Genomic DNA, 25,568 nt, shown 5'->3' on the forward strand with positions numbered 1-25,568 from the left:
GCGGGTAGAGCGTCCTCGGGCAGCCGGGCAGGGCCCCTAGTGGGGGAGGGGCTGAGGGGTCGGGGGACCCCCAGGGGGAAGCAGGGGGGTCGGGGGACCCCCAGCAGGAAGCAGGGGGGCTGAGGACCCCCAGGAGAAAGCAGGAGGGTTGGGGGACCCCCAGGAGAAAGCAGGGGGGCTGAGGACCCCCAGGAGGAAGCAGGGGGGCTGAGGACCCCCAGGAGGAAGCAGGGGGGCTGAGGACCCCCAGGAGGAAGCAGGGGGGTCAAGGGACCCCCAGGAGAAAGCAGGAGGGTTGGGGGACCCCCAGGAGGAAGCAGGGGGGTCAAGGGACCCCCAGGAGAAAGCAGGGGGGCTGAGGACCCCCAGGAGGAAGCAGGAAGGTCGGGGGACCCCCAGGGGGAAGCAGGGGGGCTGAGGACCCCCAGGGGGAAGCAGGAGGGTCGGGGGACCCCCAGGAGAAAGCAGGGGGGCTGAGGACCCCCAGGAGGAAGCAGGAAGGTCGGGGGACCCCCAGGAGGAAGCAGGGGGGCTGAGGACCCCCAGGAGGAAGCAGGAAGGTCGGGGGACCCCCAGGAGGAAGCAGGGGGGCTGAGGACCCCCAGGAGGAAGCAGGAAGGTTGGGGGACCCCCAGGAGGAAGCAGGAGGGTTGGGGGACTCCCAGGAGGAAGCAGGAAGGTCGGGGGACCCCCAGGAGAAAGCAGGGGGGCTGAGGACCCCCAGGAGGAAGCAGGAAGGTCGGGGGACCCCCAGGAGGAAGCAGGGGGGCTGAGGACCCCCAGGAGGAAGCAGGAGGGTCGGGGGACCCCCAGGAGGAAGCAGGGGGGCTGAGGACCCCCGGGCGAAGTGGGGGGCTGAGGCCCGCAGGGGGAAGCTGAGGGCGGGGGGGGCCCATGGCGGCGGTGGCCGGGGAAGGCGGCCCCGGGGGGATGCCGGGCGGGCAGCCCAGCGCGGTGGAGACGCTGCAGGAGGAGGCCGTCTGCGCCATCTGCCTGGACTACTTCACCGACCCCGTCTCCATCGGCTGCGGCCACAACTTCTGCCGCGTCTGCATCACCCAGCTCTGGGGGGGCGAGGAGGCGGGCGAGGGCCGGGCCGGCTACGCGGCCGAGGCGGCGGGGCTGGGCGGCGCAGAGGACGAGCTGGACGACCAGGCCGATTACAACGATGAGGAGGAGGAGGAGGAGGAGGAAGGGGCCGAGGACGAGGATGACATGTGGAGCGAGGAGGACGAGGAAGCCGACTTCTGGGACGACCCGGGGGAGGACGACATGTGGGAGGACGAGGCGGGCGACGAGCTGTACTTCGAGGAGGACGACTACGCCGAGGAGGTGATGGAGGAGGAGGAGGACCTGGAGGAGGAGGAGGAGGAGGAGGAGCTGCTGACGCCCACGCCCCCGGCCGCCGTGGCGCCCCGGCCTCGACCGCTCCCCCCCTTCACCTGCCCCCAGTGCCGCAAGACCTTCTCCCAGAGGAACTTCCGGCCCAACCTCCAGCTGGCCAACATGGTGCACATCATCCGACAGATGCACCCGCTCCCGCAGCGGCTCGCGTCCCCGGCTGCTGTGGGGACCTCGGCGAGGCCCGAGGGGGCCGTGGCGCCGGTGGCGCTGGAGAGACGAGCCCTGTGCGAGAAACACCAAGAGCCCCTCAAGCTCTTCTGCGAGGTGGACGAGCAGGCCATCTGCGTGGTGTGCCGGGAGTCCCGGAGCCACAAGCACCACAGCGTGGTGCCGCTGGAGGAGGTGGTGCAGGATTACAAGGTACGCCGGTGGGGAAGGGTCGCCGGAGTCCGCTGGGCCGGGCGCGGCTGTAGAAGTGCAGCCGGTTAACCGAGAAGCGGATGCGAACGCGTCCGTGCTATCGGCTACACGCGTTATGATGTAATGGCGTAGTCGATTAACCCGTAACCGAAGCGTATCGGTTAATGCTGCAGACGACGTGCGTCGTTCCCTCTTTCCCCCGGCCGGTACACTTTTAGCAGGCTGGCCAGCAGCCCGGCTCAGTCCTGGCTTGGGACAGGTCTGGGACCTGCTCCCGCTGCGGCTCAGACAGGCAGTCGGTCCACGAGAGCAGCTGGGTCCGAGACCAGCTCCCGCCTGGCACCACCGCTGCTGCCTCTGATACAGCGGCAGCAGCGCGGAGTGTGGGGGGCTCCTCGGGCGTCTGCCGGCCCTGCCCACGGGGACTATCGAATGGTTAAGTAACTGAGAAGAATTCATGAGGCTGCTCGACTATTCAGTGAACCGATATGTAACCTGCCTAACGCGCATCCCTTCCGCCAGGACGTACGTTGGCAGGCTGCCTTGCGCTGGGTCCCGGGAGCTACCGCTCTCCTGGGACCCTGCGCATGCTGGGACTGAGGACTTGTGGCGGAGGTGACAAGTCGACTTCACGACTGACGAGTTACACGCTTTTTAACGTCCCTGGTGGGGTGTCTGGGAGCCGTTGGCGTGCCCGGGGGAGGCGCCGGGGCCCCAGTGGGTCCGGTAAGGCCAGCGCGTGGCTGGAGGTACCGCGTTGGCTCCGGGAGGCCAAGGGGGGTTCGTTGGCTGGCGGGTGACAACGTGGAGGGTCGGCTGGGAGCTGTGGGGTTGACCAGGACTGGGGGAGCAGGGTTGGTTGGGTCTCCCGTGGGCTGCGGCTCTCGGATGGCGTCCTTCGGGGAGGCTGCCGGTGCCGGCTCGCGCGGGGCTGGGACAGATGGCGGAGCTATGGGAGTGGAGTAGAAGGTTTTGCTGCTCTTCGGAGATACAGCACAGCGCAGACTCGATGCGGACCTAAGAGTCAGGGCAGGCAGCCTTCGACCTCTTGGGGGGCAGGGGTACACAGGCCCCTGAACCCCCCCGGACTCGACTCAGTCTGTTCGAGACAGCCCCTCTCTCCGCCACTGCTCACCCACTCCCCCCAAGTAGCCACACCCCTTCCTTTGATCAAACTCCTTCCCCGTGCCGGGTGAGCAATGGCTAGGCCCACCGAGGCATTTATGTGCGCCCGCTGAACTATCTGGGCCAGCCCCGCCCCCTGGCGCGCAGCAGCCCCCAAAGGTTGGGGACCACTGAGCTAGGCCATGGCCTTCGTGCCTGCCCTCAGGGACCACCCCTCGCTGGGCGGTGCACACGGACACACACACAGTCTCTGCAGAGCAGCACGGGGCGGTAGGGGTCACCCACAGCCCGACCCAGCAACCCGGGAATGCCCAGCCAGAGTGGACATCACAGCGTGTCCAGAGCCAGCGCTGCTGGGCACAGAGGGTCCCCTGAGCGCACATCCAGGCATTAGACCCGGGGACAGCCGGCAGCAAACCTGAGACAGGCAGGAAGACGCCAGGCCCCGAGCATCGCAGAAGGCTTTAGAGGGACGCCGTCGGCTTACGGCTCTGTTGCCCAGCGTCACGAGGGTGAGCCGGCCTTCTCCGTGCTCATTCCGGGGCACCTCCACGGAGGGATCGAAATTCTGGATCCGTGCTGGGCTCTCTGGGGGGGCTGTGTGTCCTCTCGTAGCTCGAATCACAAATACCGATCAGCGTGGCCCTGCAAATCAGGGCCCAGAGGGCGGGGTAAAATTGCCGCCTCGAAGGTTGGCAGGAGCCAGGCCGAATAGTCCTGTAACTAGAGGCGATTGGGAGCGGCGAGCGCGTGTATTTTATTTCTCTCGCCAGCTTTTCCTGTGTGCGTGGCCGGCGCCTGACGCCAGGCAGGGAGGGATCTCAAAGCGCCTTGCATGGGCTTTCGGAAGCTAACGAGGCTTGGAGTGGGTTTGCCGTGGGGTTAGCCCGTTGGGCCCGGGATAGCGGAGAGACAAGGAGGGCAAAGGCAGAGCTTTGTCGGACCAATGTCTGTCGCATCGCAGCTACGTCGGTTCGGGATGTCGTCGACAGGCCGATACGCAGGCACTTGGCTAGCTGCCGCCCTGCGTCGTATGGCCTTGGGGAAACCGGCGAGCGGAGACGCTGGGTCAGTCCCTGTCTGGTGGGTCTCTTCTCTCCCAGCTACCGCTCTGCGTTGTGCGGCCTGGGGAGGTCTCGTACTGAGACCGACGGCGGAGGGCTGACCCAGCGGTTTTCCCTGGGCTGTACAGCGCAGAGCGGCCGCTCGGGGAGGTTATGCCGCGCACCGGTGCGAGCCAGGCTGGGCGCCGGGACGGCCTGCCCTTCTCGGCTGATGGGTAAAGACCTCGACTGACTCCTCGCTTAGGAAAGTCGCCGCGTTTTAACCTCCCTGATTCCAGTCGCATGGAGGCATGAGCCTAGCCTAGGCTAAAAAGTTCAGTCAACTCACGCCTCGGAGTTACAAGAGTCCTGGCCCCCGGGTAGGTGGCTGCCGGGGCATGTCCGTCGATGGATCTAGCGAGCACCCCTTGAAAAAGCGGGTGGCCGATGCTGACCCATGCTCTGGAGGCACCCGCAGTGTCCACCCCCAAGCGCCGCGCTGCCGCGTGTCGCAGGCTGGCGACCCTCAAGTGTGTCCCTGGGGACAGAGCTGTTTTGTTCCCTGCGCTGGCTGGCTTCAGAGGTGCGGGCGGTGCCGGCTGAGGCCGTGGCAGCGCTGGGATTGGCCGCAGAGCAAGCGCACGGCTCTCCCGGCCAGCGTGGGGTGCCCTCGGCACACGCCTCCCGGTATGGGCCCTGGCTTGACGAGCGTGTCGCATCAGTAACACCGGTAGGGTGCAGGATCTGGCACCCCGGTCGGTAAAGAAAATACCTCCTGGGCCCACCAGTCAAAACACAGGCCAGACCAGGGGAGAATTGGGCCCCATTTTGCACATGGGGAGCTGAGCCCCAGAGAAATCACGCGGCTCGCTCTAACTCACGCAGGGCGTTTGCGGCAGCGCCAGGAACTGAGCCCTGGTTTCCCGGTCTGATGCTCCTTCCCGCTAGACCAGGCCCGTGGCGGTCAGACTGGCTGGCCTCGAAACCCAGCAAGGAAAACCTCCGGGGGGGGGGGGGAGACTTGGGGAGAGAGCTGTCAGGGGCGAGGGAAAACTGTTTATTTGTCGGTTCTTCCTAGATGAAACTCCAGGCCCACCTGGACCCGCTGAAGAAGAAGCTGGACGCGGTTCTGAAACAGAAGTCGAGCGAGGAGGAGAAAATCGCTGAACTGAAGGCAGGTGCCGGTTCCCCCGCCTGCCCATCCTCTGTTTGCTCTCCACCCTGGCACTTAGGCAGTGGGAGGTCACGTCCAGGGACCAGGTACCCTACGTGTCCGTGAGCCCCCCGTGGGGGGTCGCTCTCAGCCCCTTCCGAGTGGATGCTCCAAGGCGGTGAAGCGGGGCCAGGAAAACTCAGCCCTCCTCTGAGCCGGCGGCCGTGTCGGGGCAGTCCAAGCCGGGACTCGCTCCGACTCTAGCCGATGTCTCTACCAAGTGCCCTTGCCTCTCCCCACTGTCTCCGATGGCCTTGCAGGCGGGGTAGGGCTGGACTTCATCTGTAGCCTGCTGCCCAAGGTCACAGCGCCCTGGTTTTCCCACAGCCCGGCCTTCCCCGGGGTCCCCAGCTGTGTGTTCACTGGGCACCCTGTCCCGGAGCCCTGCGGGCAAGGGATGTTCGAAAGCCACAGGCATCTCGCCGGTTACACGATGACCGATAAGCGGCTCTGCACGTCAAGGGACTGGAGAGCCGGCTCAGTCCCGGGACCCCTCCTGCCGCTGGGCGTTACAGCGGTAGCGGGGACCAGCTGCCGGGGCTGAGCCGGCGTGCGTTCCTGCCCGCTCTCAAAACCCGTTAAATGCAGAGCCACGTGGAGAGCAGGGAAAGTTGCAGGAAAAGGCTCTGTCCCCACCAGCCGGCCGGCAATTGAATTTCAGCCGCACAAAGCGAGGGGTTTTCTTCCCTGTGTAACTAGCGGAGGGGTGTTTAAATACTGACATTTCAGCCAGGGACGGGAACAGATCAGACTGCTGTCGTAGCAGGAAGTACAGCCGTTTCTCACGCAGTTCAAACACGATTTGTGTGTGTCTGACGTCCGTTCGTAACAGACTCGCTGGGAGCGTTGGCTGGTCGCGTTAACCGATAACGATTTGTGTGTCTGACGTCCGTTCGTACCAGACTCACTGGTCGCGTTAACCGATAACGATTTGTGTGTCTGACGTCCGTTCGTACCAGACTCACTGGTCGCGTTAACCGATAACGATTTGTGTGTCTGACGTCTGTTAGTACCAGACTCACTGGTCGCGTTAACCGATAACGATTTGTGTCTGAATTCCGTTCGTAACAGACTTACTGGGAGCGTTCGCTGGTCGCGTTAACCGATAACGCATCTGTGAATCGTGTCACTGACTAGGCTCGCATTTCTCAAACTGTGAGTCCCGACCCCCCTGGGGGGTCACGAGCAACTTAGAGGGGGGTCGCAGTATCTCACATTTTGAGAACCCCTGGACTAGGTTACCCCGTCCTGGCTGCAGGGGGCTAGTTCTCTTGCATCCCCCTCCTGGCGTTGTCTTTGGCAATGTATACCCCGCTCCTGTCTGCGAACAGAGACCGGTTCCCTCGCGCTCCTTCTAATAAAACAGTGAATCTGTTACCGGCGGAGTTCAGACCCAGAGAGTAAAACAAACCGTGTTTAAGCCATCTGAGAAACGGCTGTACTTCCTGCTACGACAGCGGTCAGATCTCTTCCTGTCCCTGGCTGAAATGTAGGCGATTTAAAAAAAACCAAACCCTCCGGTAGTTACAGAAAGGAAAGAAAACGGCTCGCTCCGTGCGGCTGAAATTGAATCGGCGGCCAGCTGGCGGGAGACAGAGCCTTTTCCTGCAAACTGCCCCCCTCTGGGGTGTGCCAACCCACCTGTAGCCCTGATCCCGGTTCCTCTGTGGGCCTTTGCCCTGCGGGAATGTTCCCACCACCCCTAAACCGTGGGGAAGCCGGGGCGGATTCGGCTTTGCAGCCAGGCCGGGCCGGTGGCTGGCATAGCCGGCCCGGAGCCCCCAGGGCCGGTAGCTCCGAGGCGCTGAGCCGGCGCGGCGTGGGCTGAGGGACCCGCTGCCCCGTGGCCTCGGCCCGGCGCCGCCCGTGACCCTCCTGCTCCCCGCCCCAGAACAAGACCAAGCAGGAGGTGAAGGAGCTGGAGTCGGACTTCGAGCTGCTGCACCAGTTCCTGATCGGCGAGCAGGTGCTGCTGCTGCACCAGCTGGAGGAGCGTAGCGAGGCCCTGCTGGCCCGGCAGCGCAGCAACATCAGCCAGCTGGAGGAGCAGGGCGCCACCCTCGGGCGCCTCATCGCCGAGGCCGAGGACAAGAGCCGGCAGGACGGGCTGCAGCTCCTGAAGGTGAGCGCTCCCCGGCTCCGCCCCCTGTGCCTGGCCCTGCCCCTTGCCTGATGGGCGGCCCCACCGCAGAAGCCGCCTCCACCCGCGTCCCAGCCAGCGATTCGCAGAGTGCCCCAGCTAGGTTCGTGTGCTGGCTGGTGGTGCGCACCCGCGCATGCCTGGGGGTGCTTAAAATTTATTCCGCACATGGGCGGCCACGATGAGAGGGCGCATTGGGCAGCGCAGTTTTTTTTGCCCTCTCTCTGTCTCCAAGGGACCGGTGACACAGATACACCCCCCAGCCCACTCCGGGGAGAGGCAGTTGGGCCCGAAATAGAATTTGCAGTGGGGCCGCTCCCGTACTCAAAGCAAGGGGGCTGGACTGGCTGCCCTCCTGGGGGCTTTTCCAGCCCCGGGAGGCTGGGGTCCTAACGCCAAGGAGCTCTCGCTGAACCGTGGCCGAGCGGAGCGTGGGCGCGGTGTCCGGCGGCCGCTCGTGTGCAATCGCTTTCTTTTTTTTCTTCCCCTTTTCAGGACATCAAAGACACCTTCACCAGGTCAGTTCTGCGGTACTTCCGTCAACATCCCCCCGCCCCCCGATTGCCCCTCGGGAGGTTGCGTCTGTTGAAACCGATGAGCCCTACTTAGCACCGACCCGGCACGCTCACGAGCTCTTCGGGCCTTCCTTTGGCGAGGCGCGCCCCTCTGGGGAAACTGAGGCACGAGGAGGGGGCGGGGCGTGACTGACATAGCAGGGCCAGGAATAGAATCCAGGCCTCTTCAGTCTTGCTCAGTGAGTCTGTTCACACCGGCAGCCCGTTGGGGCTCCGCCCGCACGCCTCCCTCCCCCCCATCTGGCCCCCTTTGTGCCAGATGTTTTTACGTGACCCTCCAAACCAGATCCCGGCGAGGGGTGTGACAGGTTGACTGGCGGCCTTCTCTGATCGGAGGGACGGGGTGTGTCACTTGGGGTCCTGGGGGGGCGGTAGGCCAGGAGTCTTCAGGAATTTTGAATGTGTGTGCTGAGACCTCCGGCAGAGACCATCCGAACAGCCAGACGAGGTCAGATCAAAGGCCCATCTAGCCCGGTGTCCTGTCTGCCCATGGTGGCCAAGGTCAGGTGCCCCAGAGGGAGGGGACAGAACAGGGACTCGTCACATGATCCCTCCCCTGTCGCCCATTCCCAGCCTCTGACAAACAGAGGCCAGGGACACCCTCCCTACCCATCCTGGCTAACAGCCGTTGCTGGACCTAACCTCCAGGAATCTATCCAGCTCTTTTTTTGAACCCTGTTAAAGCCCTGGGCTTCGCAGCGTCCTGCGGCGAGGAGTTCCACAGGTTAACTATGTGCCCTGCGAAGAAAAAACTTCCTTCGGTTTGTTTTCACCTTGCTGCCTCTTCGTTTCATGGGGTGGCCCCTCGTTCTTCTACTGTGGAAACGAGTCGATCGCTTTTCCTGTGTCACCTTTTCTGCACCCGTCATGGTTTTATCGCCCTCTCTCCTATCCCCCCCGAGTCTCCTCTTTTCCGAGCTGAAAAGTCTCCGTCTGGTTAATTTCTCCTCAGATGGGACCCGTTCCAAACCCCTCCGCATTTTTTATTGCCTTTCTCTGAACCTTTTCCAAGGCCAGTAGATCTTTTTTGGGATGACGCGTCCACAGCTGGACGCAGTATTCCAGATGTGGGCGTCCCATGGATTTAGATAAGGGCAGTAAGATGTTCTCCGTCTTCTTCTCGATCCCTAACGTGCAGTTTGCTTTTCTGACGGCCGCTGCGCACGGAGGGGATGTTTTCGGAGATCTCTCTCTCTCTTGTAGCTCTTGAGAGGAGGGCACAGTGGACGTGTGAAAGGAGTAAAGCCGGGGGGAAACGTGTCTTTTTTTTTTTTTTCCCCTCTTGGGGATGTTTTCTTCTGGAAAACCTGAATACCAGAAAACTCCGTGGGGCAGGGCCGTCCCAGTGGCTCATGGGATGCGGTTCCGCTGCTCCCGGGATCCCCATGATGCACCACGGTCTCTCCTCTCGGAGAGGGGAGGTGAGGCGGCGTGCTCGGAGACTCTCGTGAGGTGATACAGTCTGCCTGAGAGCTCGGCCTGTAGAGGAGAAGGGAACCGGCGTTCCGACTCCCAGGAGGCCGTGCGACTTCTAAGTCGACTATTTCGATTGGGGGGGGGGTTGAGAGAAATCAGAATCTTTCAAGGAGAGGAGAAAATTCCTCTCTCGAAAATCGACTTTTCTGCTGCGAAAGATTGGACGGGTGATGGTCGGCCCGCCCCCGCCGTGACAGACGTCCTGCCCCCAGGGGACACAGGAGGGGTCCTCAACTCTGCCTGTCTGGGGGGTGAAACACTGGAATAAGTTGCCTGGGGGGGTTGTGTTGTCTCCACCCCTGGGGATATTTCAGAGCAGGTTGGACAGACGCCTGCCAGGGAGGGTCCAGACGGGGCTGGGTCCTGCCGCGAGCGCCGGGGACGGTGCCGACCTCGAGGTCCCTTCCGGGTCTGTGACTCACGGCCGTGCTCCCCTTGCCAGGTGCGAGAGTGTCAAGTTCCAGGAGCCGGAGCCGGTGCCGGTGGACGTGGGGAAGAAATCCCGCAACTACTTCCTGCAGGACGTGGTGATGAGGAAGATGGAGAAAGTCTTCAAGAAGGTCCCGCAAGGTAAAGGAGACCGGCTGGGGGAGCCCGGACCCCGCCCCGGGTGCCCCACCTGCGTGGAGCGGTACGGCGTGTCCGCGTGGGCGTCCCGGCCCGCCTGCCTCGGCCCTCACCTGCCCTGGCCTCTGCTGCTCCCTTGCAGTCCTGACCCATGGCCTCTGTCCTGCCAAGCTCTGTCCCGGCTGGGATCAGGGCCCCGTGGTGCCAGACACAGCGAGAGAGAGGCCCTGTCCCGGCTGGGATCAGGGCCCTGTGGGGCCGGGCGCTGCCCAGACACAGGGAGGGACAGACCCTGCCCCCCGTGGCCCCTCTCACTCCCCTGCCTGCTCTCTCCGTAGCCGACGTGACCCTGGACCCCGACACGGCCCACCCGCACCTGAGCCTGTCCCTGGACCGTCGGAGCGTGAGGCTGGGCGACCGCCGTCAGGACGTGCCCGACAACCCCAAGCGCTTCGACTCCGACTACTGCGTGCTGGGCTCGCACGGCTTCAGCGAGGGGCGGCACTACTGGGAGGTGGAGGTGGGCGGCCGGCGGGGCTGGGCGGTGGGGGCGGCCCGGGAGACGGCCCGGCGCAAGGAGAAGACCGGCGGCCCCTACCAGAAGCGGGAGATCTGGTGCGTGGGCGCCAACGGGAAGAAGTACCAGGCGCTGACGGCCACGGAGCAGACGGCGCTGCCGGCGGGGGAGAAACTGCGGCGCTTCGGCGTCTACCTGGACTACGAGCGGGGCCAGCTGTGCTTCTACAACGCCGAGAGCATGGCCCACATCCACACCTTCAACGCCACCTTCCGCGAGCGCATCTTCCCCTTCTTCCGCATCCTGGCCAAGGGCACCCGCATCAAGATCTGCACCTGACCCCGCCGCCGCCCGGCCCGGCTGGGCCTTCGGGAGCCTGCTGCGCCGCCGCCCCGCTTCCAAGCGGCATTCGCACCGCTGCCTCCGCCGCCGCCCGGCCCGGCCGGGCCTTCGGGAGCCTGCTGCGCCGCCGCCCCGCTTCCAAGCGGCGTTCGCACCGCTGCCTCCGCCGCCGCCCGGCCCGGCCGGGCCTTCGGGAGCCTGCTGCGCCGCCGCCCCGCTTCCAAGCGGCGTTCGCACCGCTGCCTCCGCCGTCGCCCGGCCCGGCCTTCGGGAGCCTGCTGCGCCGCCGCCCCGCTTCCAAGCGGCGTTCGCACCGCTGCCTCCGCCATCCTGCCGCTCCCCCCCAGCCTGTCTCTGGCCCGAGGTGGAGACCCAGACAGGGAATTGCGAGCCCCCTCGCCCACACACGGGCCGGCCCCCCTTGTGCTGCTCCTCGGCTCGCCCCACATTTTCGGGGAGCTTTTGGCCCCGCTGCAAGACTCCCGGCCAGCTGACGCCTCCCCGGCCCTCGGCGGGTGCGCTGGTCTAATTCCCGGCCGTCTCTTCTCGTCTGCGGCCAGCACAACTGCCCCGCCGCTTCCTTCCCCGCAGGTGTTCGGACCAAGCCCAGCCCGGCAGAACCATTGCTCCCCACTGCCCTCCCTGGATCCAACCTCCAGAGCCCTGCGTTTTCCACCTCGTGTCCTCCTGTTCCCCCCCACACACACTTTCCCTCCGTCCTCTTGCTCTTGGGCGTCAGGGCACTGCTGCAGCCAGGGAGGCACGTTGGCCGTGCGCTCCTGAATCGCACTTCCCCGGGACCGGCTCCCTTCGCCACCCTGTACAGGACTGTGCCCGCTGATCGGTGGGTGCGCGAAACAGCCTGCGCAGGCGAGGCAGACAACGGGAAACTCCCCCTGCAAGCGTGAGATGCTGCCAGCGAATCACCAGCTAAAAGTCCGGAGTTAAACGACTCTCACGCGATTCTTGGCATGGCGAGTCCTGCTTTGCGGAAGGCTGTTGCCATCTCTCACCGAGGTCGCTGGGTATTTATTTTATTGTCTATGCTGTTCCGCCCTTCTTCCTTTCGTGCTCCAGTCTCCAGCGACACCCCCCCACTAGAAACCCTCTGCCCGCCCCTGCTGTGTGCGTTGCGTTTTGGTGGTGGTTTCGTTTCTGTTGCCGTTACAAAGCTAGGTTGAAATATTTTTGGCTAAACCGAGATTGAAATGGAGATTTAGTTTTTTGAAATGTTGATAATTAATAAAGAGAGGATTGTACAGTTTCGTCGTCGCCTCTTTGGTCTTGCCTGAGCTGGGGGCAGGGTACAACCAAAAGTGGGTCCGGGAAGGAGATTCAATTCGTTTCCAAAGCTACACAAGTCATTCCGCTTTACTCTGCGCCGATCCGGCCTCTGCGGGAGTCTCGTGTCCCGCCCTGGTGCCACGTTTCGGGAAAGCCTGAGAAAGTCCAGCAAAGAGCAACAAAACCGACTGACGGTCTAGAAGACGTGAGGAAAGATGGAAAAAATCAGGCTTGTTTAGTCTGCAGAAGAGAAGACCGAGACGGGACGTGAGAGCGGTTTTCAAGTATCTAAAAGGGTGTCATGAGAGGAGAGGAGAGAAATGGTGGTTTGTCACCTCTGAGGCCAGGACAAGAAGCCGTGGGCTTAAACTGGAGCAGGAGGAGGTCAGGTAGGAAGTTTTTCCTAATGTCCAGTCTGGTTAAACACCGGAATAAATTCCCCGGGGAGGTTGTGGAATCTCTCTCACTTTCAGAGCGGGTTCGACAGACGCCTGCCATGGCCTAGATCAGTTGTTCCCAAACTTTTCGGTCGGCATCACGCCCCCTTTTTGAGAATCTCTCTTTCTCTCACACGCACACACACATTTATATTTTGCACCCACGGGTGAGTCGATTGCATTTTTGGTCCAGCCCTGTCTGTGATGCTTAAATTGAATTCTTTGAGGAGTGAGTTCTAAAAAGCCTAACGGGTCACGTCCGGAGTCATCGTCCTGATGCTGGTTGAGGGTTGGGAGGCAGCCGGCAGCCCTCGGGCAGGGCGGCTCAGGGGGTCTCCACGTGCCATCCTTGCCTCCAGACGCTGCTCCTGCAGCTCCCGTTGATCGGTAGTGGAGCGCTGTGGCCCACAGAGGCTGTGCGGTCGGGGGCTGTTGTGGAAGGGGGTGGTACTGCAGGCCTGGTGCTTTCGGGGGTGGTGGAGGGGCTGGGGTTAGGGTGAGTTTTAGAGCCACAGCAAGCTAACCCCCCAGCACTCCCAAAAGCAGCTGGCATTACAGGAGAGGGTCAGGGCTGCATTATGACCTTCGTGGGCCCTAGAAACTTTTGCCTAAAAGTTATTTTTTGATGTAACTTGAAATACTTCTGCTTTAGGCAAAATTTCGTAGATTTTCGTGAGCCCTAAAAGTTTCATTGTTTTCTGTGTGAGAAAAAAAATGCAAACCTTTTCTTCGATCCTAAACGTTCATTTTTCTCCCTTCTGATTGTAAAAGAAATTAAAACATTTTCGCGGGCCCCTGAAAGTAGCGTGGGCCCCAGACCCTGTGCCTAATGGATACGTCGGCCTGGGAGAGGGTGGAGGTGTAAGTCCCATTGATCCACAGGCTCCAACCCACAAACCCTCTGCTGGCCACAGCTCATTACTGATCAATGGGAGCTGCAGGAGCATTTGGGGAGTGGAGGGTGGTGAGTTCAAATCCCACCAAGCCTGGGAGCAGTGAACTCTGCTGCTGGCAGTCCAAAGCAGGTCCCGTCCTGATCCCCCCCCCCCCCCCACCTCCGAAAGCACCTTACCCCCCCATCTACAACAGGTCCCAACCCCACAGTCTCCACCGACCGCAGCACTCCACCACCGATTAACGGGAGTTGCAGGAGCAGTGTCTGGCAGCAAGGACAGCACATGCAGACAGACCCCCTCTGCTGACCCGCCTGGGGGCCGCGGGGACAAACCAACCACCCTCAGGACGATGACTCCGGCCATGACTGGTTCGGCTTTTTAGAAATTATTACTCGAATTAAATGTAAGCATAAGAGAAATGGACGTTAGGCCGTGCACACGCCAGTCGACAACTAAAACCACATTTTGCACGCAGTGAAAGTTGGCACAACCTCCCATCTAGGTTGTGGGGCAGTAGACGAGAGGCAAGGACAATGTGGCCTTGTCTAGACTGGCCAGTTTTTCCGGAAAATCAGCCGCTTTTCTGGAAAAACTTGCCAGCTGTCGACACTGGCCACTTGAATTTCCGCAAAAGCACTGACTTCCTACTGTAAGAAATCAGTGCTTCTTGCGGAAATACTATGCTGCTCCCGTTTGAGCAAAAGTCCCTTTTGTGCAAAAGGGCCAGTGTAGACAGCTCAGATTTGTTTTCCGCAAAAAAGCCCCGATGGTGAAAATGGCGATCGGGGCTTTTTTGTGGAAAAGCGCATCTAGATTGGCCACAGAGGCTTTTCCACAAAAAGTGCTTTTGCACAAAAGCGTCCTGCCAATCTAGACGCGCTTTTCCGAAAATGCTTTTAACGGAAAACTTTTCCATTAAAAGCATTTCCGGAAAATCATGCCAGTGTAGACGCAGCCTGTGTGTGGGTGAGAATAACGGACACACTCGGTGTGTGTGTCAGACAGACTTGCACTGTTAAACTCCCCCCATGCCCGTCTCTGAGGCAGTGAGCGGGTGCAGCATGACCGTGGGTGGATGCTCCGTCCCAATGTCCACTCCAGACCCCACCCCACCTCCCTATCTTCACTTCTCCCAGCTCCGCAGAGCCGAGAAGGGGGCACGACAGGTCTTGGGATGGAATTTGCCGCCTGCTGTTGCGAGCGGTACATGGCCAGAGAAGTGAGCCTGTCTTAGCTCCACTGCGCCACCCCCAAGAGACTGAGGGGGGGATATGATAGAGGTCTATGAAATCATGAATGGTGTGGAGAGGGCCGATAAAGAAAAGTTATTTATTAGTTCCCATAATAGACGAACTAGAGGACACCAAATGAAATTAATGGGGAGCAGGTTTAAAACTAATAAAAGGAAGTTCTTCACACAGCGTGTAGTCAACCTGTGGAACTCCTTGCCGGAGGGGGCTGTGAAGGCTAGGGCTATAACAGAGTTTAAAGAGAAGCTAGATAATTTCATGGAGGTTAGGTCCATAAAAGGCTATTAGCCAGGGGATAAAATGGTGTCCTTGGCCTCTGTCTGTCAGAGGCTGGAGAGGGATGGCAGGAGACAAATCGCTTGATCATTGTCTTCGGTTCACCCTCTCTGGGGCACCTGGTGCTGGCCACTGTGGGCAGACAGGATACTGGGCTAGATGGACCTTTTGTCTGACCCAGTGCGGGCGTTCTCATGTAACGGGGGAGGTAGGGAGGATGGAGCGAGCGTGGGCAGGGTTCAGAGAAGGGGCACAAAAGAGTCGGGGGAGGGTGTTTGGGTTGAAGGTTGCGCTTCAATCATAGTGAATTCAGCATGTGAGCTCGTACGTAAAAAAAGGATGGAGACCAGTGGCCTACAGGTTCACTCGCACCCTACTAGCCATGGCTGGACCTAACCTCTGTGAATCCATCTCGCTCTCTTTTGAACCCTGTTACAGTCCTGACCTTTACACCATCCTCCAGCGAGGAGTTCCACAGGTTGGCTGCGTCAAGAAAAACTTTGGTTTGTTTCAAACCTACTGCCTCTTCATTTCATTCCCAACCCCTCATTTTTGTCGCCCTTCTCAGAACGTTTTCCAATGCCCCTGTATCTTTTCTGAGACACGGCGCCCACGGCTGTAGGCATCCCATTGTTTTCTACAGAAGCCATAAGAGATTCTGTCTTATTCGCACTCCCTTTTTCAGGGCTTCCTAGTGCTCTGAAAGGCAGAGTTCAGTTCCTTGCCGCTGCTACTCCCCAGCGACCCATGGCAGAGCGAGCTGCCTCAATTTCTCCCGGGGCTGGGAGGGGGGGGGGGGAAGAATCCTCAGGGTTTCCCCCGGGCTGGGGTCAGGACGCGACCCCCCCACCTTTACCCTTAATGGGGTCGTAAAAACTCTCCAGCCGTTAACCCATCAGAGGTGACCACAGAGGGCAACAGGACAGTGAGAGAGAAGGAGGGAGGGGGGCCAGGCTGCTAAGATCTCTCCTTCACCCCAACTCCTGCCCAGGCACTGCTGCACCCAGTCTACGTCCCACCGCCTTCATGGGGAGGGGGGTTCCATGAGTGCTTACGGAGTGCCCACCCCCGGAGGAGAGCCTGAACAGGACCTGCTATAAAGCAGGCTGAGACCCGGCAGAGTGGCCGCACACGGCCTCGTGCTGGTTATGAGTCCCATTGGCAGCGGGTCTAACTCGACTTTCGCCCCAGAGAAGGATGGGAGGGGAAAGCAAGGCAGAGAAGGGCAGGCCAGGGCTCCTGGGGGCCAGCTGTGCCCCACAGCTGCGTGTGAGAGCGTGCACCAAGCCACTGAGGCGGGGACAATCCATTGCCGAGTTGTTCGCAGCCCGGAGCGTCCCATTGGCCTTCCCAGGCGCGCTGCTTGTGAAAACGGAATTCCGAGTCGCCGGAGGCCAGACGTTGAGAAATTAGCCGCCCGGTGAGATTTTTCTGAAGAGCCCCTGCTACCCAGGGAACAAAGCAGGAAAATCCCCAGGGCCCCCAATCCAGCATGGTCCCCACCCTCCCCGGTCATGTTCCCGCTAATTTTCTCCAGCCATGTGCGGAATAAATTTCTATGTGCACCGGCGTGCAGGTGAATGTCTCTCCGGGCGGTGCACACGCTGCCAGCGGTGGGCGCTCTGCCGATCTGCAGGGCAGCCCTGGAATCTCTCCTGAGTAGATGCCAGTGGGGGCAGTTTGGGGGAAACGTAGCCCCCCTCGGCCTTCATTACGCAGCGCCCCAGCCCACGTCTAGGTGCAATTTTAGTCGCCTTCGGCACAACACCGCCACGATATCTTTATACAGCCAGGCCGGCAAGACGGGAGCCCCCGCCGAGCCAGGATGGGCCCCGCGGCCGGAGCTACGGGCCCTGTGTCCTCCAACACCCCAGCCCCTGCAGCCGAGGCCTCGGCGTGGCAGAGACGACAAGCACAGGCCCCCCAAACCTCCAAAATCGACTTTTTATTGGGTATCTTTACACAAGAGGCAGGCGGGGCCCCGGGCCCCTCACCGGGTCCCGATGGTGACCTGCCAGACGCGCACCAGGTTATCCGTGTACCCGGCGAACAGGGTCTGCGGGGGGAGGAGAGAAAAGACAAGTCAGTCACAGGTGGGCTAGGGCCTGACGGGGACAGATCTGCCCTCTCCAGGTGCCCAGGGAGGGGCTGAAGCTAATGGGTCAGGCTCTCCCGCCCCGCCCCCCAGCCCTAGGACGGTGGGGGAGGGGGCGTTAAAAGGCCGGGCGCCGGTTACCTGCCCGTCCGCGGACCAGGCTAGCGAGGTGCACTGGGGCGGCTCGGCTTTGCTGCTGGTGCTGATCACTTCCTGCTTCAGCTCGTCTACGATGATCTTGCCCTCCAGGTCCTGTGGGGCAGAGGGGCGCGGTCAGAGAAAGGAGCCGGCCGCCGGGGCCCCCCCCCGGCCCAGGACAACCCCACAACCCCTCACCAGCCCAGGACAACCCTCTGCCGGCTCAGAAACAGCCTCTGGGTTTCCGCACGGAGAAGCAGTCAGATTGCATCGTGTGTTTCATCACGGCCTGGCCTCTGGGTACGCTGCCCCACAGGAGTGACACGCCCCCCTTCCCCAGCCAGCCGGGGGCGCCGCTCACCCAGATCTTGATGCTGGGCCCGGTGGCGGCGCAGAGCCAGTAGCGGTTGGGGCTGAAGCACAGGGCGTTGATGATGTCGCCGCCGTCCAGCGTGTACAGGTGCTTGCCCTCGTTCAGGTCCCACAGCATGGCCTGGCCATCCTGGGGGGGCAGGGGGAGAACGTGTCAGACAAAGGAAGAGCCCCCACCCCAACTGAACTTTGAAGCGAGGAAACGACGCACTTCGGTGGCCAGGCAGCAAACGGTTCACCTGCGGAACTCCTTGCTGCAGGACAGCACAGAGAGAAAGGGCAACCGATACTGCTAACGATCCCTGCTACGTGCCCGTCCGACGCCCGAGGGAGTCTCAGAGATGGGGGGGAAGGGAGGGGTGGAAAACCACCTCAAATTCAAACCCAAGAAGGTTTCCCTTGGGCAGAGGCCCAGGAGCTCAGCCGGCAGAGAGGGGGAAGCAGGCTTGGGGTGGACAGTCGCAGAGCTTTGGGTGGGAGTCCAGGGAGGGTCCCAGAAGGCGGCTCAAGGCAGGCGAGCGGCCGGCAGATCCGGACAGAGGAGCAGAAGGAAGCAGGGACCAGACAGACAGAGGCCGACACCCATGAGTATCCACAGGAGGCGCGTTGCCTCTTCGGCTGGGTCGGGGGGAGCTCGGAGGCGGCCCCGGGAGGCAAGGCACGCCCGGCTGCCCCCGGGAACAGCGAGAGCCCAGCCCCGCCGCAGGGGGCCCACCTTGCCGCCGGAGGCGCAGAGGGAGCCGTCGGGGGAGACCGTCACGGTGTTCAGGTAGCCCGTGTGCCCGATGTGGTTGGTCTTCAGCTTGCAGTTGGCCAAGTTCCACACCTGGGGGGCGGGAGAAGGTACCAGGATCAGCAGAGACCCCCAAGCTGGCCTGCCCCCCACGCGCGGGATTTCAGGAGCCGCCCGACCCAGGCCGCCGAGTTGTTACGGCCCCACAGCGGAGCGCCCGCTTCTTCTTCTGGTCCATCCTCAGCCCTTCCCCTGACTCAAGGGCAACCTTGCCCGGCTCACCTTCACCAGCTTGTCCCAGCCGCAGGAGACGATGATGGGGTTGCTGCTGTTGGGGGAGAAGCGGACGCAGGACACCCACTCCGAGTGGCTCTCATCCTGCGGAGAGAGGGGGGAGCCAGGGGTCAGACACCAGTGACCTCCCGCTTCCGGGCTCTGTCCTTCACCCCCCCAGGGCTCTGCCAGCCCCCCGAGTCCCATCATAATTGCAGGACATGTCCTCATGCCCCAAGGGGTCGGCAGACGTGTCAGATCTAATCATTGGGACTGGGAGGGTAGCTTGGAGCCCCGGCACCCCCGGGGCCATTACTTTGGCCTCACTCGGGGAGACTGCCCCCAGGAGCCCCCCCTCCCCCAAGGCCGGAGGAAAGCCCCCCCTTCCCCAGCTAGACTTTGCCTCCGGTCTCCTGGGGGCTGTGCCCAGCTGGGAGAAGGGACGGAGGCCTAGTGGTTAGAGTGGCGAGGGAACCCCCCCGGCCCAGGGCTCACCTGCACGGTGTACTTGCAGACGCCCAGGGTGTTCCACAACTTGATGGTCTTGTCCCGGGAGCCCGAGACGATCTGCCGGTTGTCGGACGAGAAGGCCACGCTCAGCACGTCCTTGGTGTGGCCCACGAAGCGGCGGGTGGTGGTGCCTCTGCGTGGGGGGGAGGGGGAGACGCCCCAACGTCAGGCCCAGGCCAGCCCCGGGCACCTCCCTGCAGCCGCCTCTGCCTCCCTCCGCCCAGGGCAGCGGGGGCAAGAATTACTGCTGGGGGCCCACTCCTAAAATGTGGCTAGTGGTCGAGGGCCACGCTCCTCCGTGGTATCATAGAATCCTAGGACTGGAAGGGACCTCGAGAGGTCATCGAGTCCAGCCCCCCGCCCTCAAGGCAGGACCAAGCTCCGTCTACACCATCCCTGACAGATGTCTATCTAACCTGTTCTTAAATATCTCCAGAGAGGGAGATTCCACCACCTCCCTTGGCAATTTATTCCAATATTTGACCACCCTGACAGTTAGGAATTTTTTCCTAATGTCCAATCTAAACCTCCCCTGCTGCACTTTAAGCCCATTACTCCTTGTCCTGTCCTCAGAAACCAAGAGGAACAAATTTTCTCCTTCCTCCTTGTGACACCCTTTTAGATATTTGAAAACCGCTATCATGTCCCCCCTTAATCTTCTTCTTTCCAAACTAAACAAGCCCAGTTCATGAAGCCTGGCTTCATAGGTCATGTTCTCTAGACCTTTAATCATTCTTGTCGCTCTTCTCTGTACCCTTTCCAATTTCTCCACCTCTTTCTTGAAATGTGGCGCCCAGAACTGGACACAGTACTCCAGCTGAGGCCTAACTAGTGCAGAGTAGAGCGGCAGAATGACTTCACGAGTTTTGCTTACAACACGCCTGTTGATACAACCTAGAATCATATTTGCTTTTTTTGCAACAGCATCACACTGTTGACTCATATTCAACTTGTGGTCCACTATGACCCCTAGATCCCTTTCCGCCATGCTCCTTCCTAGACAGTCGCTTCCCATCTTGTATGTATGGAACTGATTGTTCCTTCCTAAGTGGAGCACTTTGCCTTTCTCTTTATTAAACCTCATCCTGTTTACCTCTGACCATTTCTCTAACTTGCTAAGGTCATTTTGAATTATGTCCCTATCCTCCAAAGAAGTCGCAACCCCACCCAGTTTGGTATCATCCGCAAACTTAATAAGCGTACTCTCTATCCCAATATCTACATCATTGATGAAGATATTGAACAGTACGGGTCCCAAAACAGACCCTTGAGGAACTCCACTTGTTATCCCTTTCCAGCAGGATTTAGCACCGTTAACAACAACTCTCTGACTACGGTTATCCAGCCAATTATGCACCCACCTTATCGTGGCCCTATCTAAGTTATATTTGCCTAGTTTATCAATAAGAATATCATGCGAGACCGTATCAAATGCCTTACTAAAGTCTAGGTATATGACATCCACCGCTTCTCCCTTATCCACAAGGCTCGTTATCCTATCAAAGAAAGCTATCAGATTAGTTTGGCATGACTTGTTCTTCACAAACCCATGCTGGCTATTCCCTATCACTTTATTACCTTCCAAGTGTTTGCATAGGATTTCCTTAATTACCTGCTCCATTATCTTCCCTGGGACAGACGTTAAACTGACCGGTCTATAATTTCCTGGGTTGTTCTTATTCCCCTTTTTATAGATGGGCACAATATTTGCCCTTTTCCAGTCTTCTAGAATCTCCCGTCTTCCATGATTTTTCAAAGATCATAGCTAAAGGCTCAGATACCTCCTCTATCAGCTCCTTGAGTATCCTGGGATGCATTTCATCAGGACCTGGTGACTTGCTGACATCTAACTTTCCTAAGTGATTTTTAACTTGTTCTTTGTGTATCCTATCTTCTAAACCTACCCTCTCTCTGCTTGTATTCACTACGTTAGGCACACCTCCAGACTTCTCGGTGAAGACCGAAACAAAGAAGTCATTGAGCATCTCCGCCATTTCCAAGTTTCCTGTTACTGCTTCTCCCTCCTCACTGAGCAGTGGGCCTACCCTGTCCTTGGTCTTCCTCTTGCTTTTAATGTATTTATAAAAGGTCTTCTTGTTTCCCTTTATGCCTGTAGCTAGTTTGATCTCATTTTGTGCCTTTGCCTTTCTAATCTTGCCCCTGCATTCCCGTGTTGCTTGCCTATATTCATCCTTTGTTAGTTGTCCTAGTTTCCATTTTTTATAGGACTCCTTTTTTATTTTGAGATCATGCAAGATCTCCTTGTTAAGCCAAGCTGGTCTTTTGCCATATTTTCTATCTTTCCTACACAGCGGAATTGTTTGCTTTTGGGCCCTTAACAACGTCCCTTTGAAATACTTCTAACTCTCCTCAGTTGTTTTTCCCTTCAGTCTTGCTTCCCATGGGACCTTACCTACAAGTTCTCTGAGCTTATCAAAATCTGACTTCCTGAAATCCATAACCTCAATTGTGCTGGTCTCCCTTCTACCTTTCCTTAAGATCATGAACTCTATTATTTCGTGATCACTGTCCCCTATACTGTCTTCCACTTTCAAGTTCTCAACTAGTTCCTCCCTATTTGTTAAAACCAAATCCAGAACAGCTTCTCCTCTGGTAGCTTTTTCAACCTTCTGAAACAGAAAGTTGTCTCCAATGCAGTCCAGAAACTTATTGGATAGCCTGTGCCTCGCTGTGTTAGTTTCCCAACATATGTCTGGATAGTTGAAGTCCCCTATCACCACCAAATCTTGGGCTTTGGATAGTTTTGTTAATTGTTTAACAAAGGCCTCATCCACCTCTTCCACCTGGCTAGGTGGCCTGTAGTAGACTCCTAGCATGACATGACCCTCGTTTTTTACCCCTTTTAGCTTAACCCAGAGACTCTCTACACGGCTATCTCCTACGTTCATCTCCACTTCAGTCCAAGTGTGTACATTTTTAATATACAAGGCAACCCCTCCTCCCTTTTTTCCCTGTCTGTCCTTCCTGAGCAAGCCGTACCCTTCCATACCAACATTCCAATCGTGCGTCCCATCCCACCAGGTTTCTGTAATACCAATGATATCAAAGTTGTATTTATTGGTTATCAATTCCAGTATGAGTGGAGATGAGGGGCCTGGAGCAGGAGAGAGTTCAGGGCAGGCGACTGGGGGGCTGGGAGGGAGGCTGGGGCAGAGGGGAGCTTGGGGCATGGGATTGGGGGGCAGGAGGGAGGCGGGTGCAGAGGGGAGCTCAGGACCGGACTGTGGGGCAGGAGCAGAAGGGACCTCAGGACAGGCGACGGGGGCAGGATGGGGCTGGGAGGGAGGTGGGTGCAGACGGGAGCTCAGGACGGGGGGGCAGGAGAGGGGTGTAGGGGCCGGTGCAGAGGGGAGCTCGGGGTAAGGGAGCGGGGGGCTGCGACCAGGGAAGTAAAATTCCACTTAACCAAACACTCGGTTTAGCCAGCTAAGGGATTAAACGGGGGTGGCCGGGCGCTGCCCCCCCTCCACTGGGGCCCTGTGGGGCCGGTGCAGCTCCCTCCGGTTAACCCGGGCTAACCAGACACTAACCTGGTTAACCCGGGCTAACCTGGGGCAGGGGGCTGGGGTGCAGAGTCTGGGATGGGTACCTGGGCGACCCAGTCAGCAGGGTCCCTGCCTTCCGTGCCCTGGCCAGTGGCTCAGAGCCGCCGGCTGGGGGGCATGTTTGGAGGGGGGTGGGGGGGCGCTGTACTTCTATGTTCCTTCGCCCAGCCACCGCCCCAGACAGGAGCTGAGGGCAGCGTCCTGACGCCCAGGGAGCCCGGAGACAGGGACCGGCCGGCACACCTGGGACCCGGGGCGGCCCGGCGAGAGCCAGGCGGGGCGCTAACAGCACACGGGCCGTGACTTGGCTCCTCCGGGCGGGAGAAGGAAAAGGCCCCGGCGCCGTCCCCCCATCACAGCCCCGTCATAATTGCAGGACATGTCGTCACGCCCCCGGAGGGGGGTCGGCACAGACACACCAGGTCTAATCATTGGGACTGGGGGGAGGCGCCTCCGAAAATCCCGATGCCCCCCCCCGCCTGGATGTCCCCAAGACCGGCCATGTCTCGGCGGCACGGCCTCTTCAGGGGCAGGGGCTCTGAGCCGACCTCCAAACCATCCGCAGCCCCCCGGGCGGTGCCGGTCCCGCTACCCCTAACGGCCGCACGCACGTTTCCGGGGACCCAGAGCAGCGGGTGTGCGGGAGTCTCCCTCGTGTTTTAGATTGTACATTTCAATGGGTCATGACGAACCCCCCCCCCCCCAATTAATTGCCCCATGACTAAGGGGACCCAGAAGCCAAGGGGCTCTGGGAGGGGGATCCGGTTGCCAGCCTCCCCCCGTGAAGGGCAGGGCAGCCAGGCCATCGGACTCGGCACTCACGTGGTGAGGTCCCAGAGGCGCAGGGTGCCGTCCCAGGAGCCGGACAGGGCGAACTGCCCGTCGGAGGAGATGACCACGTCGCTGACGAAGTGCGAGTGGCCGCGCAGGGCCCGCTGCGGGATCCCGTAGTTGGTCTCGTCCCGCGTCAGCTTCCACATGATGATGGTTTTGTCTGCGCCCGGGGCGGGGGGGGCGTTAGTTCACTCCCAGGGGGCTTTGGGGCCCCCTTGTCTCCCCAACCTGCGGCTCTTCCCATGGCGCTCTGCTCCCGCTCCGTCCCGGCACCCTCAGATCATCCCTTCATGATCCTCAGCCCCCAGCAGGGTCAACGGACGACTAGTTTAATCATCGGGGCTGGGAGGAGGGGCGCAGAGCAGCCGGGCCCACCTGGGCAGAGCCCACCAGCAACCGGGTCAGCGCGGCCTGGCACAGCTCCGGGCAGGCGGACTCGGGAAGGCCCCAGGGCCCCTTTCTACGGGGCCACCCCCCCCCATGGTGTTTGGGTCTCCACCCCCAGCCCAGCCCCCCTGCGTCAGCTACCTGAGGCGCCCCCCAACTCGGCCCCATCCCAGCAGCTCTACCAGTCACTGCCTCCCAGGTAGGACGGGCCTCACTGATGGGGAAACTGAGGCTGGGGGGAAATGCGGCCCGGAGGCACCCAGGGCCAGGAGGAGCCTCCGAGGTTGAGAGGCGCATGGCGGGGGGAGGGAATGGGGGACAGGTGGGCGGGCAGGCCCCCGGCAAGGGGAGGAGGGGAAAGAAGAGCCGGGCACTGAACCCAAGCGCCCAGAGGCCCGGCCTGGAGCCCCCGAACCACCCCCGGGGGGAATTTAACCCCCCCGCCCCAAGGTGCACCCCCAACTCCTTAGCCCCTCCCCCCACGCCCCAAGGTGCACCCCCGCCCCATAGCCCCTCCCCCCACGCCCCAAGGTGCACCCCCGCCCCATAGCCCCTCCCCCCACGCCCCAAGGTGCACCCCCAACCCCTTAGCCCCTCCCCCCACGCCCCAAGGTGCACCCCCAACCCCTTAGCCCCTCCCCCCACGCCCCAAGGTGCACCCCCAACCCCTTAGCCCCTCCCCCCACGCACCAAGGCGCACCCCCGCCCCATAGCCCCTCCCCCCACGCCCCAAGGTGCACCCCCAACCCCTTAGCCCCTCCCCCCCGCACCAAGGCGCACCCCCGCCCCATAGCCCCTCCCCCCACACCCCAATGTGCACCCCCGCCCCATAGCCCCTCCCCCACGCCCCAAGGTGCACCCCCGCCCCATAGCCCCTCCCCCCACACCCCAATGTGCACCCCCGCCCCATAGCCCCTCCCCCCACGCACCAAGGTGCACCCCCGCCCCATAGCCCCTCCCCCCACACCCCAATGTGCACCCCCGCCCCATAGCCCCTCCCCCACGCCCCAAGGTGCACCCCCGCCCCATAGCCCCTTCCCCCACGCCCCAAGGTGCCCCCTTGCCCTGCCCCCCATCCCCTGGGGCCCCTCCCCCAGGCACCCCAACTCTGTGCCCCTCCCCCCAGCCACGTGGTCTGACCCACAAGACTGACCCCCCCGCTGGATGGTTCTTTCCCCTCCCCCCCCGCACATGGACTCCCCCATTGCCCCCCTCTGCACTGAGATGGTCCCTCCCCCGCCACGTGGGCGAGTTGGTCTCTCCCTGCCGCTCCCCCACGTGTCCCCCCCCCGGGTGGTCTTTCCCGTCTCCCCCGCGCCGGGGGGGAGATGGTCTCTCCCGGGAGGGGAGGGGGCTCGGCTAAGGAGATGGTCTCGCCCAACCGCCCGTGGCGCACGCGGGGGCAGATGGTCTCTCCCAACGGCCGCCCGGCGAGGGGAGCGCGCGCGGGCCGGGGGAGATGGTCTCGCCCAAGGCCCCCCCCGCGGGCCGGGGCCGATGGTCCCGCTCACCGCGCGAGGCCGAGAGGATCATGTCCGGGAACTGCGGGGTGGTGGCGATCTGCGTCACCCAGCCGTTGTGGCCCTTCAGCGTCCCGCGCAGCGTCATCTGCTCCGTCATGGCGGCGGATGGCGGCGGATGCGGAGCCGGACTCCCCCCGGCCTGGGCCTGCTCCCGGCGACGGCGAGAGCGGAAAGGAAGCGCCGGCCTGCCCCGGAAGCGGAAGGAGCCGCGGCTGCTTCCGTACGGCAAGAT

At 61.2% G+C, this 25,568-nt stretch overlaps 2 protein-coding genes across 4 annotated transcripts; one reads left to right on the forward strand and one right to left on the reverse strand.

The window, feature by feature from the left end:
• The first annotated feature begins 41 nt into the window (after positions 1 to 41).
• TRIM41 (tripartite motif containing 41) lies at positions 42 to 12,028 on the forward strand. Of its 3 annotated transcripts, none has more exons than XM_089771301.1 (7): positions 42 to 58; positions 502 to 1,764; positions 5,011 to 5,106; positions 7,037 to 7,267; positions 7,781 to 7,803; positions 9,779 to 9,906; positions 10,242 to 12,028. In XM_089771301.1, exons 2-7 carry the CDS (start codon positions 895 to 897, stop codon positions 10,757 to 10,759), a joined length of 1,866 nt encoding a protein of 621 aa, XP_089627427.1. In that variant the 5' UTR covers positions 42 to 58; positions 502 to 894; the 3' UTR covers positions 10,760 to 12,028. The 3 variants fall into 3 exon arrangements, with proteins under 3 accessions (XP_089627427.1, XP_089627426.1, XP_075769697.2); XM_089771300.1 differs by lacking the exon at positions 42 to 58 and having other exon boundaries at positions 121 to 619; positions 680 to 1,764; XM_075913582.2 differs by lacking the exon at positions 42 to 58 and having other exon boundaries at positions 121 to 1,764.
• A 4,802-nt stretch (positions 12,029 to 16,830) lies between these two features.
• On the reverse strand, positions 16,831 to 25,525 carry RACK1 (receptor for activated C kinase 1). The gene is made up of 8 exons (XM_075913735.2): positions 25,325 to 25,525; positions 23,415 to 23,586; positions 19,012 to 19,159; positions 18,526 to 18,621; positions 18,226 to 18,336; positions 17,500 to 17,640; positions 17,142 to 17,252; positions 16,831 to 16,961 (listed from the first exon to the last, which is right to left on the reverse strand). Exons 1-8 carry the CDS (start codon positions 25,431 to 25,433, stop codon positions 16,896 to 16,898), a joined length of 954 nt encoding a protein of 317 aa, XP_075769850.1. The 5' UTR covers positions 25,434 to 25,525; the 3' UTR covers positions 16,831 to 16,895.
• Between the last annotated feature and the right edge of the window lie 43 nt (positions 25,526 to 25,568).

The sequence above is a fragment of the Pelodiscus sinensis genome, chromosome 19 (genome assembly GCF_052426305.1).
Source record: "Pelodiscus sinensis isolate ZL-2025 chromosome 19, ASM5242630v1, whole genome shotgun sequence".
NCBI lineage: Eukaryota > Metazoa > Chordata > Testudines > Trionychidae > Pelodiscus > Pelodiscus sinensis.